Raw genomic sequence first — 20,755 nt, forward strand, 5'->3', positions numbered from 1 at the left:
TAAGCTAGTCAAAGATTCAAAGATAAATGATTTCTTTTATGCTTCTTGAAAATCAGCAGCTGGATAGAACCCCAAGAAGCTCCAGACCACTGATGTGTTGCTGTACCTAGGAAAGGTGATGCAAAACTCCACTGGTGAGTCCATGGCAGCTCAAGCCAACCTTCCCCCTGCCCTGCCTTTCTCCTGCCTTGCCCCTTGGTGTAGCATTCATGCCCTTACTTACCTTGGCACCAGCACTAGGTGAGTTTTCTTCCTCTGAAGTTTAGATCCCACTGAAAATGTACTGCTCTGGGGTTTTCAGCTAGACCAGAAGTCTCAAGCTGCTTTCCATGCAGTTTGGTGGTGCTGGGGACAGAATGGGAACGAGTACCCAGGGGCAAGAGAGAGGCCAAGGTTACAGCCCCCAGCTTGAAGTTGCCAGGAACATGAAGGCATCTAACCAGCGAGTCAGTTTTCCATGTGGATGACTTCAGACTAACTGTGACATGGTGGTTCTTACCGAGTGCAATAGCCAGGGTTACAGCAGTGATGACACAAGAAATCAACTTTTACTCATCCTTCTGTTCACGTGCCACTTGGCTCCGTAGCTCACCCTCACTGCATTTTCTTGAGAGACACGAATTAGCTAGATGGTGGATGTGGATGCAATTAAAGTAGCTGTTGTCACATCAGGTGGCACTTCTGTAGAAAGAGATCATGTAAATGAAATTCATAGGTAATACTAAAATTGGAGGTATTTCAGTCCCTAGAGAGAACAGAAATATTACGGTTTATTCCTCCTCACAGTAATGCTAATGACAAGTTTCACATTCACGTCAGCTGAGTGTGTTCAAGATCCCCAAGAAGATGAGGAATAACAGTTGCTCTCAAACTACTAAATGTTCAGTTAAAAAATAAAAGGCAAGGAAATGTATCTGTGGGAACTTTGTGGAAACAGGCAAGAAAGAAAGTGTTATGAAATAATTGTGTAAAACACAGCTAGGTAAAGAGTCTGTGACTGTGGGTCTCTGTGTGTGAAAGTAGCAGAGTTATTTGCAAAATTGTGGTAGCACAGAGCAGGGAAGGAATCATTCCCAGGGTTCTGGTGGTGCTGGGCGTAGCCACAGATGATACTTAAGGAAGTAGGCAAGGAAATTTTCTAGGTTTAGAGAATGCAAGTCCAATATCAGGGATCTAGAGAGCTTGACAAATAAAAGGTGGTGAATTTTTTCATGTAAAAAATGACATAATCAACAGTGACTTATGGGGTGTCTTTGTTAGTCCCAAATTTGCTACAACTGCTTGTAAATCATAGCAACAGGGAGATACTATTGCGAAAACCACTCCATTAGCCATTGACATTTTAAGCAGCTTGGACCTGCTCCATGAAAGGTTTTAAATGACTAACATACTTCACTTTCTAATGTAAATTACAGAAAAGTCTAATCCTTCGGCTCAGTTTCTGCCTTACTCACCTGCACCAGAGGTCTGAAGGCTAGAAGGGAAAAGAGCCTGTAGTGGGGAGGTTGGGTAGAAGACTCCAGTCTTCCAGCCTGTCTTTGAATTAGCATTTCACCACTTCCCGACTAAGTGAACGGATTTTGGAGACTTAGGTGATCTGCATGTAGGGGCCTACCCAAAGAACTTCCTTCAGTGGTGGATGGAGCTCTGAGCCCTGCAGAGAAGGGATCTGAATCCTGATCATATAAAGTGTTAGGTTGGAAGGGACCTTGAGAAGTCACCTAGTCCACCACCCCCCTGCAGTAAGCAGGGACATCTTCACTAGATTAGGTCACTCAGAGCCCCATTAAGCCTGAGCTTGAATATCTCCAGGGATGGGGCCTCCAGTACATCTCTGGACAACCTGTTCCAGGGGTCTACCACCCTCACGTTGAAGAACTTTTTCTTGTAGGCACCTTTCAGGTACTACAAGGTCCCCGCGGAACCTTCTCTTCTCCAAGCTGAACAAGCCCAGCTTAGTTCCTCCTTGAGCATCCTGGTCACTGAGCGCAGCGGGGCGGGAGGAGCTGTGACACCGGCTGTGGCTGCCGCATCAGACAGCGGCGGGAGGTGCCTCCCTGGCCTCCCGACACCAAGCGCTCCGAGAGGCCGGGTACCCACCCTTCTCTCCCCGGCGGCCGGAGTGCGGTGCGGGGTGCCGGCCCGGGTGCGGCTCCACTAGGTGGCAGGATGCCGAAGGGCTCCGCGCCGCTGCCCTGGAGCCCGGGCGGATTTTAAGCCCTGCCTCTCTCTCTACGCATTGTCTGAGGACATGATAAAGTGCGGACAGTTTCCTGGAGTCCTGCCTGCCCGCCCCGTGTTTCTTACTGGTTTTGTCATTAATAAAGCAGAAATCGGGAAGGATGGAGGGAGGTCTGAGGCACAAAAGGAGCCCGGTGCGGTGACAGGGTAAGAGGGCACTTCTTAGCTATTGGCAGCCTGCGAGGGAGAATTGCCACGGCAAAGCGAAATTCTTTATGAAAACACAGCGGGGTGTAGCGAGGAGCGGCGAAATAAATAAATAAATAAGACGTCTGCAAAGTTGGCAAAGAGTAACAGCTGGTTAAATTGTAGCGCAATCTGTACGTCCATAGAGGAGCACGTTTGCCTCTTGACAGGGCCAGTTCAGAGGGGAGCAGCTGCGTGCATAGGGAAGAGCAACCTTTTCCATCCATGTTTTTTTGAAGTTACAAAAGTGAAAGGAAACTGGAGTGTGTAAATATCAAGGTATTAAATAAAATGAAATCTTACACAGCATTAAATCACGGGGTCTTGTTCCTGCTTCTCGTCACCTTTGCTGTCTTTTAAGCGTTCCTTCTACTGTGTGCTCTGAAAGCGGTACTTTTGTTTGTATGGGATGTGTAGAGGGCTTCAGAGACAGCTTTAGTGGGAAATCTGGGCGTTTGGGCTCAACTTCTTAAGGATGTCCCTTCGGCTTCCATCCCTCTCGGTGCCGGTAGCTGCGCCTGCCACAAAACTTGGGAAACCGAAGCAGGTGTGTTTTGAAGCGGTCGCGCTCGCCGTTCGCATCCCTTCTCCCCTCCGCTCCCCGTCCGCCCGCTGCCCCAGGCCCCCTGCACTCTCCTGCGCGACCGCGCACACGGGTAGGGGCCGCCAGGGCGGGGGGCTATGGGGGCTTCTGTCTCGGGCCCCTGGGTACCCACTCGAGTTAAACTCGGCTTCGGCTCCCGCCGGTCTCACAGGCATTGCGAGCAGGCGGCCGGTGGGCTGGGGCAGGCTCAGGCGGGCGGGGGGTGGGTGGATGGGGTATCTCCGTGCCCTTAAGGGCGCTGCGCTGTCCCCGCCGTCCCGAAGCGAGGGCAGAGGACGCCTCTGGAGAGGTGTTTTTTCCTCCAGGACCCCTGGCCGGGCTAGAGGCTTAGTGCTGGGAAGAGGTTGGGGACCCCGCGTGGGGTGATTCGCGGAGTCGGCGGGAGGAGGTGAAGGGCTGGCCGAAAGCCACGGGGGAGCCGTGGAGGTGTGGGCAGCCAGGGAGGAGAGGGTGCGGGCGGCAGCGGGGAAAGGGGGTGGGGGTGTGGGGGGAGCTGCGGGGCGCGCCCGGTGCGCGGTGCCGGGCGCGGCGGGGAGCCGGGGGAGGAGACGGCGGCGGCTCAGGCAGGGCTCGGGCCGGGGCCCCAGCCCTCCCGCTTTTGAACCTGGGCAAAGCAGAGGCGTGGAGAGGGGCAGGGGCAGGAGGCAGGCGCTGACATCAGAGCCGGCCGAGAGGATAAGGTGGGAGAGCCACAGGAGCGGAGCGGGCGAGCGAGGCGTCAGCGATTAGCGGCTGCCGCCGGTCCCCCGCGCACCGCCGGGCACCGCAGCTCCGGGCAACATGCAGAGGTCCCCCCTGGAGAAGGCGAACATCTTCTCCAAACTTTTCTTCAGGTGGGAGCCCCGGCGCGGTGGGACACGTGCGGGCCGTGGCAGCGGGCTGGGGCGGGCAGCGGCGGTGCGGGGGGCTCGGAGGGGGGTCCTCTCGGTGGAACCGGCCGCTGGGCACCAGTTAGAGCTGGGAAGGTCTGTGGGGACAGCGCTGGGAGTCCAGCTGGTTGCGGAATCGCGAGACCTGTCTTTTTTGTTGCTGTTGTTGTTGCCGGGGTTTTAGCACCAGGAATGGGCTTTGTCTGTCAGGTGTCATAAAGCCTCGCTGGACTCGGACAGATGAATTTATGACATAATTCGAGCAACCTTTGGTAAATTGCTCAGCTGGTTGATTTGTTCTGTCACTTCAAACCGTGAGACCATGGCAGGGTCCGGGGGGGTGGATGGGGGAGAAGGGGTGTGGGGGGCGGGGAGCAGGGGAAATGCTGTCAGGGCAAGGATTCCTTCTGTTTGGCTTTTTGGGTGTTTAGCGTTTGCTCAGTGTACGAGTTGTAATACAGGATCTCACTGGAAACAGTTCCCCGTAAGCCTTGAAAGTGTCCTCTTACAAGCAAAGTCCTGGGCACCTTTTCTTTCTCACAACTTCAAATACAAAGAGAAGCAGCAGCCAACACCAACGCCTGGGTACAACATACTTCATAAGACAATATAGAAGATTGAGTGTGTTTTATGTGACACTGCTAGAAATGACACTGCCAGCTGGAAAGAGTAAATAATCTTTCTGGCTTTGGCCTGCATGCCACTGATTGCACCAGGGGGTTGGTTCCACCTTTTGTTACTTGAGGGTCTTCCACACAGCAGGGAGGAGAGGGAAGAAATCACTTGTGAAGAGGCAAATATGGGCACTGAAATGGGAACACGTGATGTAGAACCGTAACATTGGCATGAGGTCTCTGTCTGAGTAACTGAGGGCTTTTAGCTCACTTTTTAATCCTTTTGGGATGGTTTTCCTTTCCAAGCAGGTGGGTTTGGACCTTTTTTTAAAGCTTCTTTAGGGAAGTGGGTCTATTCAAATCACTCTGTCTACCTGCCTCCCCTGCTGTATCTCACTTCAGCCAAATTTGTAGTGGGGAAGGATCCCAAATGTAACCAGTTTCTAAAATATTACAAGCACCCAGGTAATGGTGAGGATCCTAGAGATGTCCTCCAGTGCTGCTACAGTGTGAAAGAAGCTGCACCAGCCCTCAAATGCTGTTAGAGCCAGGGAGTGTGGATGGTGGGAGTGTAAGCCTCTATGAATCCTCCACAGAAGAAGTTGCAGTCAGTGCTCCTGTCAAATATAAGATACAAATCTGTAGAAATAGGGCTGCATTTTGATTTTGCTGTTCAAAGAGCCACTTGATCTGTTTCAGTTTACTTATTTGTAAAGCTTCTATTGGTGTAGTAGTGCTCTCTCTCCTAGAACTCGGGATGCTGAAGGGGTCAAGAAAAAAAGCCCAGTAAGATAAAACAAATACACTTCTGATTTCTGCATTAGGTAAAGTTCCTGTGGCTGAAACCAAATGCAGTTCATGCTCATTAAGTGCATAATTAAACATCCTTGGGCCTGAACTGGATTTCAAAAGAAGTCAAATCGTAATATCTTTAAGTCAATTAAATTATGTTTGAATCATGCTTGTGATGCATGATATGTTGTATCAGCTGACTGTAACTGAAGTGATAATAATTAAGTATATAAAGATGTTTTTATGATCAATGTTGACTAGAGCAGTGAAATTTCTTTACAGAACTTTATAGTAACATTGTTTTGCAGAAAAATCAGATTATTAATGGAAAAGTTCAGTTCAGCAGGTGAGATCAGCCAAAGTTGAATGTGTACATCTATAAGGCACCTAATATGATTCTAATATCTTAGGTATAATGTTTCTGTGGATGAAAAAGTCTCTGTTTACTTGCTTTTTACCATATACACTATGAGTGTCTCTTTCTTCACAAATATTATATGAAATAATTGAAAAGGTCAAAAAAATGGAAGTCACAAGATAATAAAACGCATTAGCAAATCATTTGCCAAATCAGCAGCAAGGATATCTTCCTCTTAGAAATAAATGAGGATTGTAAAACACATTATTTGTAGTGATGAAACATGCTAACTTGTTTTCAAATGCACCCCTTCTGTCTTCAAGCACTCCATCAGTTTCTGTCTTATCAAAAGTAGGTCAGGATCAATACTAAAGATTATTAAAAGGTAAGTTTATCACAGAGCTAAGATTCACCAAGGTATAAGAATTTCACAGCACTTTGAGGCATCGTATTTCTGATGAGCTTTAGAAAGTGAGAAGTATTTGCTACCTATCAGTGCCAGGAGACACTTGGAAGCATGCACAGCACAGCGATTAATGAGGGAGATTGGAACAAGGCTTTCTAAGATGCCAGAATATTCTGTTAGTGTTTTGACTGGATCTTCACACATCATTGATTTCTGATACTGATCATATGGAGTAAACCAGTCCAGGACATGCCTATATTTTAGTAGATGCTTTACTCCCATGAAAATATGTGAGAGAGAACTTAAGGGTGATATATCTGAAAATAGTCAATTCTTAGAAACCCCCCCAGACAAACACACCAAAAAGGTATATGTGGAAGAAGGTTGCTTTTCCAACGATGATGAAACAGCTGCTTTCAAGTACAACACTGCAGAATGCTTCAGTGAAGCAGCTTTTATAGGAGGCTCCTAAACAATTATGTGTGATGTCCTAATCCAAATACAACACAGTAAATTGAAGGCTGCACTAGCAGAAGTGATGCTAGAGGATTAGTTGTTCTTATTCAGGAAATCTGGCTGATAAATGTAATACTACTATTCAATATTGTATGAGCAGTTATCAGTATCAGTGTCTTGATACTGATGACTATAAATCATTGGCAAGGTTTTATTGCTTCATCAAGAATCCTGTTTGGGGCTGGAGGGATACGTTTAAATGTGTTAAAGTCAGAATGGAGTCCCTTGCTCATAGTTTTGGACACGTTTCAGTGGGGTTTGCACAATTTTTTCTGAACTATTTATGCCAAAAAAAGAGAAATTTTCATGGATATACAAGGAATAGTATCTTAGGGAGAATACTACCTTTTTGCTGGGTTTCTGAGATTAGTGGCACTGGTGGTGCAAAAGGAGAATTGCTTGGAATGGTCATGACAGAAAATATTTAGACATCAGAAATCAACTTTCATCCTAAAATTTGAACGATTTTTGTTTAGAAGCTGAGTTTTGGTGCTTCAGAAATGAAGTGTGAAGACAAGAGGCTTGAGATCTTCTAAGAGGCTGACACTTGCAAAACACTACATACCAAGTGTTTGGGGTTTCAGGATTTCTTTTCTGTTCTGTTTCATTTTCCTTATTACATTTTCAGAGCTGATCCCTTCTGCTCCCAACCACACACAAGACATTGCTTTTTATCTTGCTTGAAGTTAATAGAGTTTTAAGCAGAAGCAGACAGATGATCATATGCTTAACTTCATATTCATTGTGAAGCTTCACTTTAGTCACTGTTACTTATGTTCTTGCAGCAAACATCAGAGTACTTTGCAATCACTTAGTTTTTCTTGTGGATTAATGGAGATCTGGAAGTGTTGTGATGGCTTTATTAAGGCAAGTCAATAATATATTGAATTTTTAGCTGGGTTCCATAACACAGACTTACTGTTGGAGTTTGTGAAACAGCTGTAACTTGGAACAATTATGATTTAATTTTTTTTTACATGTAAAGTTAGATATTTAAATACAAATTTACCAAAGGCAATCCCTGTGCACCTGTTCAACTCTCTTAACATATACTTTTCCTTTAAATCCAGATGAGAAATACAAACTAAGCCAGCTTTTGTGCTAGCTCTTCTAGTGGGCTCAGTACATCAGAACTTCCCTAGTTGCTTCTTTCTTTCCAAACCAGCAAAAAAGTAACCTGCTACCTTTTTATACAGGTGTTAAGTGGTTCCAGGAACAATTTAGCATGTAGAGGGTAAATGTGGGATTCCTTCTTCGGCAGGGTGTGTTCTGGGAGTGGTAGGAAAAGGAGTTCAATTCTATACTTCAGCTCTTCTAGGAAGTAGGACCAGTGTTACCAGTGTATGGCAGTGAAGGTGTTTTATTGTGGTTTAGTTCTCTATCTCTGGCCTAGCTAGCTAATCTTTTTTAAAACACAAGAACAAGAGGGACTCTGTAGTCTACCAAAACTTGTTTGCAAGTCACGACTTCTATTCCAAGGCACTTTTTTTGAAGCCTTTAGGGTGGATAACAGAATCCAGGACTTAAGTTTTGAAAGTGCTAGCTCATGAGCTACAGTCATGGTTATTCTTTCACTCTTTCTCGCTTAGCTCTGTCTTAATTTCAAATTTGAAACTGCCTTTACCAAGGTAGTTTCTGATATGAAAAGGCATTCCCAGGTGAGTTAGTTTCGGTCCCTTCAGAGAAAGGAACTAAAGCCAGGCCTGTCCTAGGCAGTCCCTGCCCTATCCTCAAGCTATATGTATTTTAGAATTTAACAGAAAGGCCACTTACGGTTTTGATTCCTAAATAGAGAATGATTTATGTGCCCGTTTTCCTGGAGAAGTTTGGGGTTTAATGTGCACATTTGTCCTCAAAACCTCCCCCTGAAACTGTCTTGAGTTCCTAAAAATACCAGTTATTGTATAGAATGCTTAAAAACCTATTTCACATCTATAAATGTCACTCCAGAGGGCAGGTGTCAGGAAACTGTTATATCCAACACATATTTGGGGCATGCCCTATTAATACCTGGTGGTACCATCTTGCTTATGTTTTCTCTCTAAGTAGGGAGCCTCCATGTACATTGGTAGCTCTGGGCTGTTGGATTGTATTGCTCAGTGTGATGGCTCAGTTGCTGGAACAGCTTGCTTAGACAGTTCTACCAGGCAAATTTCTTGTAGTACATTCTTAAGGCCCTTAAAGTGTCTAGTCCTGAAGACCTGCCTATCACTGATCCCAGGTCATCACAAATCCTGGCTGTTAGAGATGATCAAGCACAGATGGAGCCACCACGCAGATTCTGGCCCCGTGAGGCTGCCGGGTCATTTGTCTGTTGCCTCTAGTGGTCCTTGAAGACATTGTGGGGTGTTTGAAGTGTCAAGTTTTGGTGCTTCTGGAAGGCAGTCCCCATATGGTTTGAAGATGTGAGTGCAGGTTTTGGACTCCTTTTGAAAGGAGAAAAGGCAAAACTTGAAGTGAACCAGAGAAAGGGAGCTGAGTCTCCTACTCTGAAACAGTTTCACCCACAGAAATATCCTTTCTAATAATACGGGTAAATTGTGTCCTTGGCTCAGCCTGCTACTGATTTTTTGGTCAAATGAGCAGAAGTGCAAACCCTTCTCTGGCTGCTTTATACCTCTGAAGCATGGTTGCCTACATCAAGTAGGATCTGAGCTTCTGAAATACATGTAAATTGTCTCCTCCCTCACGAGAAAGACTCACCATCTTGATTTTCAAAATTAAATGATTGGGCATTTGAATGATTTGCAGTCTATAGCTTTTTATTCTCCTCCATGCTTATTTGATTTTGGTGAGATAGAAAAGAAACCATCCAAATCCTTGAATTATTTTTTTAATACTGTAGGCAATGACCTGGAAAGTAGTTTTATTATCTGTATTACAGATGCTTCTAAATACCTGAACTGAAATTTCATGTCTGATCTACAAGGCACTGGAAAATGTTTCATAAGTAAGTCTGTTTTGAAGAGATCTTGAAGTTAAAGTAGATAGCACAAAGAATGGGATAAAAAGAGGTCTTCTTATTAGTTCTGTAGAGAAGAAAGTGGGGTGTCCATGTATAGTGCTTGAGATCTCCCATCCAGGACTTTAATCACACAAGGGTATCTCTGGTGTGACAGTTACTTCAGCATATTTCTGCAGCAAACAATGATCACCTCTTTCATATGGAAGAGTCTCAGTCTCTGAAAATCTAATTTTTTCGACTGTGCTAATTTTCAAACTGGTGAGAACCGTGTGACTTATTATGGGAGAGTTCTACAGGTTGCTATTGTTGGACTTTCTTTTCTTCTCACTCCCCTGCTTTTCAGCATATTTATGTAGGCATAGTGGTTCTAGGGAAAGGATGGTGCCAACATGATATCTGGGTAATAATATGTCGCATTATACGCTCCAAAGTAAGTCAAAGATCAAATTAAACTGTAGCCTATAAGAAGACTTTAGCAATACACATTTCAAAATTTTGCAGTGTAAACTTGTAGATGCAATTCAACTGCCTTCCATGAGACTCAGGCTGTGTTTACACATCACTCCCTCTCATACAAGCAAAAGGATCTGAATGAGCTTTTTCATAGTCAGCAAGTAGCTAAACCAAGGCTACGTTGTTGAGCAGCTCTGAAAATTAGGAGAGTAAGTAGGCTTTTAAGATATATTTTGAAGTGGCATTGTTTGTCCCTTGGAACAGGAACCCTCCTGCCTGTCAGATATGGTAAGTATCCTTCCTCCAAGAAGGGTAGGCAGGAGAAGGGACTGATCCTGGAAGTCAGTGCTGGGCATGGCCTGCTGCAATACCAATGCCTTGACTCCATAGGGAGGTTGTGCCTTAGGAGAAATCCTAAGTGACAGCTGGGAAAGGTATTTGGTTTTGGGTATATTCCGGAGCTATATTCCATATTTCCATCTTTTAATGTTGGTATTTATCTTTATATACGCTTTTTTTCAACTTTAAAATAAAATATGTGAATCTTTATCGTGTTGGAGTCGATCTGATATTTCACTTTAACTTGTTTCAGTTTAACTCAATTTAAGGTTAAGCTATACAATCTGTGACCCTTTTATTTCTCTGGAAGTAACAAATACACAGAACACAAAACACAACAAAATACTGATGTTGCTTTACTCAAAGCCCAAGATCATTTTGGAAATCAGAAGATGAGACGTTTTCTCATTTACTTACAAGGGTGAGACTGAGGAGTAGCAGCATCAAATACCAGGATATAGAGAAGATGGCAAAGGGCAAATAGTAAGAGAAGTAGTCCCTAATTCAGGATCAATTTCTTGTTACTGTAGTGGTGATTTACATTTTGATACTTGTTATGTAAATTAAAAAAAAACAAAACAAAACAGCTTTCTACTCTCCCTTTCCCCTGTTTGAACTGTCACAAATGTGTTCACCTTTGTGAAGTCTTATACCTGATTATGTGTCAGTCACTGGGGATAGAACAAATTACAGATGTGGACAGGGCCATTGCACCTTATCTGCAACTGCATGCTCATTAGTTATGAAATGTATCTATAAATGGGTGGTTAAGGCAGCACAGTGCTAAATTGGATGGAATTTGTGGCTGCCACATTAGTGACACATCTGGGAGTTTTTAGAACCTGGTTCAATCACAAATAGCACAGCTCCACAATAGTTTTGCCGATGCCAACTTTCTGCAACTTTTCTTGGTCCTTCAAAAGACTAAGGAAAAGAAATCTCTTTCTCTTGTTCTTGTGATTGGATACATCATTGAGAAAAAGAGTGGAAACAAAGAAAGATCCTCTCCTAACCAGTCTCACTGTAGGTATATGCTGAAATAACCTTGCAAGCCCCGTTCATAGCACATTGTCACCACTATGTTATTTTGATAGCTTCACTAAGGAAATATTTGAGGCATATATTACACCCGACTTTGGTATCTAAACAACTGACAGATTTTAATGCATTGAATGTTTTCCATCCTTGCATCGAAGTGAAGTATCTTTGTACCCCTCACATGCTTTGTTTTCTCTCAAAAGTAGCTCTAGGATCTTCTGCAAACCAAAATGCTTTGGCTGTCTTACTAACTCTAAGGAAAAAGCGTTGAATTTCTGCTAAAAATCTGTACCTCAGAGAGCATTTAGAGGTTAGATAATAATCTAAGTGCCACTTGGTAAAAGCTGGGCATAAACAGGCACGCCTTCCCCAAAAATTGCTGTGGACTAATCCTAATTAAGATTCCCTGTTGATATCCCGGGGTTTCAGCAGAGCATTGATTATTCTTAGAACGGTGCTTCTCACAGCTAGTGGCAGAGTTGATGACATTCCAGCTAAATATTTCCCGTGTCAAATAACACCTCATGGGGAAGAATTGTTTGTTAGTGAAGAAATTTGCATCTTAGGTTTTGTGATCTGGGGGGATAACCAAAATGAAACAAAAAGCCAAAATTAGTTGGTTCTGCATTTACCTTCTGCTGATGAAGCCCTGCAATAATTACGTGTAAACATTAAGCTCAGAGTGTTGCATTTGTTTGTTTTTACGGGGGAAAATGCTAGAGGGTTGATATGGCTTTCAGATAATATAACATGCTGTTTCAGCAGGTTCCCATTTGAAACAAAATGACTGTACCCCTACTCTGTTGAGGGTAACCAAGGTGCAGGAATTAGGCCACGGTGTCTGGCAGTTGTTCTGCAAGGGCACACTGACTTGTCCCTCCTGTTAGCAAGGATCCTGCAGAGCTAAGGTCGTCCTTTACAGCTGCCTAGCAGGATGTTCAGAGAAGAGAGCCAGTGGTTCAGACACTCTTCTCGGTAACAGTTTCCAGTGTAGTAGAGCTGCCACCTCAAGAGTAAAGTAAGCATCAATTTACAATTTGTTTTGCTGCAAAGTGATGGATATTTTTTGGGAGAGAATGGGAGTGCAGAGCCTGTGATGGAGTCCAGGCTGGTTTGACCCTTTGAGAATGTCTGAGATCTATGTTGTACCTCAGTCTTTTCCTGCAGTCAGTAGGAACTCCTGGCTTTACTAACACCTTGTAAAACTTAGACTCCAAAGCATCATAATCAGGGCTTGATTATGATCACTGTCCCTCCTCCCCTTCACTGTTAAAAGAAAGGATAAGAGAAAGCCAGAGGCACTTTTCTTGCTCTGTCTCTTGTCAAGATTTAGGTCTGGTTCCTTAGCAGTTGCAGTCACTATCCCTGACTACATTGCACACAGGCAATGTAGTCAATTCTTTGTAAGAAAAGGAAAGGAAGCCACAGTCACCTTTGTGCTGCTCAGTAGATATTGAGCACACTGTGTTGTGCTCAGGACACCTGGAATGGTACCAGCCTGATCAGGGACTGTTGCAGGAGAGCTACTCTGCTTTGCAGGTCTTGGATAGCCCCTCCCTGCTGCTCTGTCACTGTTCCACTCTTGATCAAGAGGGTCTGATGAAGCCTGGGAATCCCTGTGTCTGTGAGGAAGATCTGGGCAGTTGGCTTAGCAACACAGAGGCTCTTTCTGTCTTCAGTGACATGCAAAGCAGCCTTAAGGGAGAGTCAAATCCTATTGACAAGTTAACAGTCTGTGTTAATGCTCTCTGGAAAGCCAAAGACATCTGTGCTATCAGTACAGTCTGCTCCAGTGGGATGAGGCTGAATGTGCTGGTGAAGGGCATAGCTGTAGTAAGAAGTCTGTTATATATACAAAGAAATGGTATTAGAACTCTACCAGAAGAGAAGTTAAAGGAGCATGTTAAGTATATGATATTTACATATCAAACTCATAAGATGTTTTTTTTTGCTACAGGCAATCAATAATAGAGGTGGAACTTGTTTTCCTTCTTTTCTTCTTTCATACTGTACACCCTTGAAACTCGTCCCCCACTGGGTTTCACGTGTGTGTACCCATAATAACATTCCTAGTTAGTGGCAAAACTCTGACAGCACTACAGGTTTCTCTGTGAAAGAGTTCATTAAGTGCCAGCCAGTAATCCGTTGGCATTTGCTAACGTAATGCTGTAAAGCCAATCTGTTTCCCTTCCTTCTTGTTCTCTTCCTTTCAGATGAAACTTCTCATTCCAGGCAAAGATGAGAAGAAAAACACTCAGAGTTAATGCTGGCAAATTGTTTCTATTAAGCCCTAAAATAGAAGAACAGTATTCATTGACAAAATCTGACTGAGCTGCATTACCTGGTGATAAGGAAACATTGATAACTACAGATTATAGTGCCAGTTAAAAAGTATTTATAGCCATTTTGCATTTCAAAACTTTGCAAAAAATCCAGAGCATAATGGGAGACTGGATGCTATTGGAATCTGGCAAAAGATTGTGTTTAGGAGATACTTAGGTATTCTAGGTCTAGTATATTCCTTTTCATGAAATATATACTGTCTCCTTCAGTTCTTGACGGCACAAACCAAGCAGCTGGTGAAAACTCTGCCTTGAGACAAACAGCACGTGACGGACCAGCTCCTCCCATGATTACCATTCCAACCCGAAGCCACTTGGCACAGCTCACAAATTGGCCAGGTCTAGTTAGGGTGGGACTTCCGAACAAGGCCAGGGCAGCTGGGAGATGAACATCTCTGTGCAAGCCCTGCCAGCAGCCTGTGATAGGAACCTGGCTGCAGAGATCCTGGGGGGAAGGTGTCAGCAGTGCTCCTTTAGCTGGCTGGAGGAGTTCATCTACCGTAGTTGCTGCTACTCTGATGAGCAGAGAAGGACTGCACTAAGTCTGTGTCAAACTTGTTGACTTTGGAGGGGAAAGTGGTTTTGGGACCACATGATTTAGGTGGCACTGATAAGTGTGCCCGGTTAAAAGCCAAGTAGAACAAAAGATGTTCCTAGGAGTACAGGAGATGTACTCCTGGCATGCCGCCCTCCCCAAATGATAAAACAACCTCTCTGCTCACTTTCTAAAAGCTGTCATGTTTGGTTACTCGGGCAGTGGCAAAATGCCAGGCTAGGTGCTAATCAAAGGTGTAAATAACATCAAATGTGTGGAGGGAAACAGTGCAATGAAAAATGTTTTCATAAAACATACAAGGCCTGAAACTGTAACACATTTCTTTTTCATCAAGACAAGCTGGGAATCGCCTACCGCAGTCTCAAAGCGTTACTAAGGGGCTCAGCAAGGTTATTGCTTAGCTACAGTATTGGGAATTATAGTGGTTCTTCAGGAAGAAACATCACTTATTACCATCAACTGTAATCGTGGTTTAGTACCCCATAACTTGTATTCATTTTACCATTGCCAAAATATTAGTGTACAGAGAACTTTTGGTGAAGTCAGTCCATGAGATGTTCTGCCTCCCAGCACCAGGGATTAGCAATTTCTGCACAAGATGTCCACAAACCCAACGGCAACTGGTCCTTTCTGCCACGAGGAGATGGCAAAATACAAATCAATACCTGATTTATCATTTGCAGTGGTCATCAAAGACTTTTACATAATGGTACTATTTTAAATTCAAATGAGTTTCCTAATCCATTTTATGACATCCCTGAAAACATTGGCCCCTATTTCCAGTAGTAGAAAACTTTATGGATGTTTTCCCAAAGCGGACTTTCCTAGCTGCCTTGCTGCAACATACCATGAATTGTGTGTTAGTTCTCAGCGACAGCGGTGTCAAACACTGCCCTAAAGCCTGTATGATTCACCTGAAACCACCATATGACTGCAGAAATGAAAGGCAACCTCCTAATTTCTTAAAACACGTTCTCTTCGCAGCGGGTGTGACGTAACTGTTCCCTTGGAAAACATGTTTGCGTTCTGCTAAATTATGGGGCTTATAGACTGGTGTCCCATAGGATTCATAAATTCGCTGAAGAAACTGTCAGAGCATGCGGGACCGCGCACACAGTTGCACGCAAACAGGCTCTGATACCTGTGCCAAGGTCTTTTTGCACTTGTGTAGCGTCTAATGATCTTCTTTCACTTATGTGTCAACCTCTGCACTATCAGAGGCTGACACTGAGCATAGGGATTACTCTGCGTGCATCATACGTGTTCTTACAGGAATACAGATAAGAAACTCAAATAGGCTTTTAAAGAAAGTTTTACTTTCTAAATGACCATTGCATTTTGTTCACAATTTTGTCTATACAGAGAATTTAAACAAAAAAAAAAGTTAAAATTATCGAGGTTTTGAAGATCACAGCTTACATCATAATCATAAATGTGTTTACATATGAAAGCATGACAGCAAAGCTACTTCTTTCTCAGGCATTTTGTTTTTCTAAGGAAATATTTTTTGACAATGGCAGTAAAGCAGAAACTCAAACAGTTTCAAAATACACCATTAGTTCTTATGGCTGTGTGTTTACATTTTGGTTTAGTCCTGTGCTTTCAAAAAAGGTTTCCAAACAAAGCCTGATGCAAAGTTTTGCACATCGGCACTAGGGGATTCATAGACCTTCCAGGAGCTGAAATATTTGCTAAAATTAGTAACAGTTTATAGAGATTTTCTCTACAGAATATCCATCCTGGAGTTTTTTCCTGCTTTGGTTTAATTCAGCATGTCCTTTAAATTGGCATTGAAGTTTTTTAAACATGCATTTGAAAAAAAATGAAATGGAAAACATGTGTGATGGATGTGATGAAGATGATATTTATAAGGAGTTCCAGTGAAGAATCTTGTGCCTGAAAAGCACACTGAGATGGAAGATGTCAAAGGAACACTATGAATGAAACTCATACATCCAATTTACTGGAGTTCTGATTTATTACTCATGTATACATGAGCATGTATCTGGGAATACAGTACAAAGGCCACAGTCCTTCTGCTCCTTTGTCTGCTGGTGACTGAATAGGAAGTTTGGGGTGTGATCCCAGCCCAAGAGTGGTAAAATGCAATGATTTCACAATTATTCTTTCAATGTTATGTTTGTTGGTATAGCTTTGTGAGTATACTGTGGAGCTGCACTGCCGTGTGTCATACTGTGTGTGCATATGTCTGTGCATGTGCGCATAGACATACTGTGCTGTGGTCAGAATACTCAGGGTGAGACGGTGCAACTCCAGGATTAACCTCAGAAATAGTGGATTTTTAAAATTTTCCCTTTTTTTTTTTCTGCTCAGGTGGACAAAACCAATTTTGAAAAAGGGTTACAGACGACGGCTGGAATTGTCAGATATTTATCAAATCCCTTCTGCAGACTCTGCTGATAATCTTTCTGAAAAACTAGAAAGGTATGAAAGATCCATGAAATAACCTCATTCCAGGAATCACATTGCAATTTTCATTAAAAAGCTGTTGGATTAAATGTTTAAATAGAGCTGGTTGCACCCCGTGGCAGGCTCGAGGATGTGCTCATTCAGCACACTTGTCCTTCAGAGCTGATTGGATGCTCTAAATTACTATATGCTGATACCTGTGACCTTTGTCCATTGCCTAGAATTCACAGTTTCAATGTTAATTCTCTAATTTGCTCTTCTTTCTTACCAAAATACCCTGGTAAAATTTCACGTTATTTTTTTCTTCAACTGCATAACATTCTCAGTTTTCTTTGATACCCTTGTTGGAAGGCAATTGCTCCTGCAGAAATCAGGCCCCGACTGTCCTCATTTAGGCTTCCTTTCTTCTCTCCACTTATTTCAGTTGGTCTTAATTCAGAAACTGTGCTACTCTTGGGACTAACTCTTACGGATACAAGTGCCTAAATCCGGTCGGTCTCCCTCAGCCTCCGGTATAGCTTTCCCTGGCGTGCTGGGGCAGCTCACGTCTGTAGTGTCGTGCCAATCCAGTTACACTTAATTGCAGTGTGATGTACCTATTCAAAGCTGCTGGGAAGTATTGGCCACATCGGTACGCTTAATGCCTTTTGGTAGTTTATAAATGGAATATTCTGGTTATTTAATATTTTGTTGAAAGTTGGAGATAAGAGCCGAGGGAATTCTTAGGAGTGCTTTCATCTGTGAATCGAATTTCGACTAAATGTCAGCTTTGTGCATGTTGCATTGCTTCTGATCAGCAATTTATTGTCACATAGCAAACTATTGTCCCAGCAACACAGCTTAAAAATAGTGCTGTGCACTAGAGAAGTCACATTTTTGGGTACTTCGTTGGTGTTTTCTTTCTTGCAGGCTGAAACAGCTCCAAAACATTTATTTGCCTATTGCTTCTCCTTTGGCTTTAAGTACAGCAGGTTTCTTTAAAACATACAATGTGACCTTTTCATGAATTAATTCCCTGCGGGGTGATGTACGGCTGAGTATTTTAAACTGCCAAATATGCAGCTGAACTAGGGTTGAACTTTTATTGATCTATCCAGTCAGCGAAGGCCAGGTCTTTGGGGTCTCTGCAAAGTTTTCTTTCTTTAGTCACCTTAGCTGAATCTCCTTGGATATACTTGAGTGAATTGAAGTATGTCAGAGCCACAGACCCACGTATTTGCTCACGCAACTTAATGGCCTTGTTTTTTTGGTTCCTTTTCAGGGAGTGGGACAGAGAGCTGGCAACTTCAAAGAAAAAACCCAAACTTATTAATGCACTTCGAAGATGCTTTTTCTGGAAATTTATGTTCTATGGAATACTGTTATATCTAGGGGTAAGATTTGTTCCTTTTTTTTTTCTTCAGTAAACTTTTAGTGTTCCATAAATGGATGCAATTCTCAGGGATTGCTAAATTAATACAGGATCCTGTAAAGATGATAAATGCAGAGGGATTGTCAGAGCCCTTCATAAAAAAAAAAAAAAAGTATTTCCTGATAGCATCTTAATACCTTTAAAACATTTTGAAATGTACATAGTGCTGGCACATGCGTCTCCAAGTAGCACATGAATTCTTCTATCACTGCTTGAACTAAAGTAAGTATTTTTTCATGTTATGTTTTTTTACAAAGTGTTTAAAGGATTTTCTATCCTGACACTAAAAAATAAACCAAAACTAAACAAGGAAAACAAAGTCCAATTTCACATGGTTTAGTCAACTTTGTCACAGTGACTATCAGCCAGCTTCCTAGGTTAATGCTTTATTCAGGTTTATGTATGCCATAAACAAGTTGTCTTCATTAGAGGTAATGATTTGCGTAAGTAACTGTGTGAGATGTGCTTAGATCGTGGTGCTGTTAGTGCTCCAAAGTGTACGATCAGGAACTTGATGTGAAAGCCTGAACTGTTTATGGTTATCACCTTTCCAACGTGTTAGGATTACCCTGACTCACCAAATGTCACCTGTTTGACAGTCCCATGGCTGAGGTTGGGAGCTGCGGTAACAGTTTACGATTAGTGGTGTCTCACTGGGTGTGTTGGAGAGCCAAGCTGTAAATCTGAAAATCCCTGTTAACCAGCGTGGACATGAAATATCCACATTATTTTTCAAGTTTTTTTGCAATTTAGTAGTAAAACTACTAAACTCTATGCTTCCCTGTTCAAAATGCTGTGGTGTCAGATGCTGCAGCTGTAATAGCCCAAATGGCCCGAGGTGGTCAGATGTAATCAAGGTCATGTTTTCAGAGGTGAGGTGAATTTATAGGCCAGATTTCTATTTTTTTGAGATGATAACTAATTCCAATGGCATTAGTGTTGAATGTGATGTAGTTTAGCAGTCCTTTCAAGATCGTGGCTTGGGCAGAAGAAGAGTAGAAGGGAAATTCATAGAAAATAGCCTGCAAGTGTACCTGAAGTTCAAATTGCTTGCTACAAAATTTAATTTCTCTTTTCTTCTGTCTTTCTATTGAGTATCCAAGGAACTATGCTAACAGAATAGCAGAGTTATAGAAATGCAAACCTTCATGACTACTAGAATGACCTCTCTCCCAGGCAGGAAGGGGAGGGTAGTGTTGGAGAGTTGTCATTGTGCTCATGAACTGGCTACTGACTCCTCTGTAGACATTTCAAGCTAGGTAGATCTTCTAGGAGACAGATGAAGAAAGATCATAATCTGTTCAATTGTAAGATGTATGCTAAGTGAAACCACATCAATATCTATACTCTCAAGTTTTAATACTTCTGTGCAAAATGCTTGAAATGTAAATAAGAAAATGCTGAAAACTAAAACACGAGTCTGTAACAACATGGAGACTTCTCAGCATTAGAAAAGGGACTTTTTAAGGGTGAGAAGTTTTAATGCATCAGGCAGCGTTTCAGGTCAAAGAGTAGCTTCACTGCAATAAATTTCCACAGAGCCCATCCCATTTACACGGCTGTGTGAAAGACATGCTGATCTTGCAGGTAACAAAGGTAACTTTATTGAGGGTCTTAGGATGAAAATCTTGTGAAATATTCCTAAGTTTATTAATCTGGACATGTTCTGGTTTAGATCACTGTTGACTGGATTTGGATAATTAATAACATACTGCAATTTCACTTGAGGTTTGATTTTCCCTGAGAATTATGGAAAAACTGACCGCTGCTTTCTCTTGTAACACCAAGTCTAGGGGTGATGGCTGTCAGTAATAGAATCAGAAAGTCACAAAGTAAAATGATCTAAAGAAAAAGGAAGAAATTCTCAAGAGAAAATGGAAATCTCTTGCCTTGAAATGCACCATCCTGGGCTGGCAGGAGGAATGGGATGTGGCTAGAATGGAAGCTGATGACTCAATTAATTGTCCTTTTCCAGGTAGAGCAGTTAACTGTCTAGGACAGGGCCTCTTGCTATTTAAGGAGCTGTGTAATAACCCTTTTCTTTGTACTCTTTCACCTTCTTTGGGGATGAGTCTGCGGAATGAGGCCCTTTGTGGACACCTACTCAATTCTGTCTCATTTGCTCCTGCCAGCTTGTTGCTGCCTTTAATTTTTTAACCTTTTTCCTCACCAAGTCAGCAATTCCTTAATCATGTCAGGTCTGCATTTCTTTTAATTAAGAAAGCAGTTCTATAAAGTTATCCTACCACATGCTATGATAGGTGTTCCTGCAGAGTCTGCCAGCCAAAACTATGGCAGTAGTGCATTCCTCTTAAAAGTTAAGCAGTGTCCAAGGTCTTTCAGGGGTGGTTTTGAGAATCACTTTCCCAGAGTAAAGGTAAACGAAATGTGTTGTGGGAATGCGTGTGTGGGACTGTGCAGGGTTGATTTTTCTTTAATGGAGCATAATTTTACACCAGGTGAGGACAGGACAGGACTGTGGGATTTTTGAGTCATATTCTTTGGTTGGTTGTTCGAATTTCTTTAAGAAATCACAGGCATGCAAAACAAAACCTGCACCTTCCACAATGAACACGGAAAGACTGAATCTTGGTTTAGATTCTTGATTCTGTTGTCATTAGTCTTCCTTTTACTG

General features: G+C 42.8%; 1 protein-coding gene across 1 annotated transcript in view; it reads left to right on the forward strand.

The window, feature by feature from the left end:
• Positions 1-3,811: 3,811 nt before the first annotated feature.
• Positions 3,812-20,755, forward strand: part of CFTR (CF transmembrane conductance regulator) — a gene marked incomplete at both ends in the record, with an annotated part of 91,048 nt that continues 74,104 nt past the window's right edge. Inside the window, 3 exons of the mRNA XM_084268578.1 lie at positions 3,812-3,864; positions 16,614-16,724; positions 17,971-18,082. Of these exons, the coding sequence (XP_084124704.1) occupies positions 3,812-3,864; positions 16,614-16,724; positions 17,971-18,082 (276 nt within the window). The remainder of the gene's footprint in view (positions 3,865-16,613; positions 16,725-17,970; positions 18,083-20,755) is intronic.

Source organism: Gallinula chloropus, assembly GCF_964237585.1.
Source record: "Gallinula chloropus genome assembly, chromosome: 1".
Lineage (NCBI taxonomy): Eukaryota > Metazoa > Chordata > Aves > Gruiformes > Rallidae > Gallinula > Gallinula chloropus.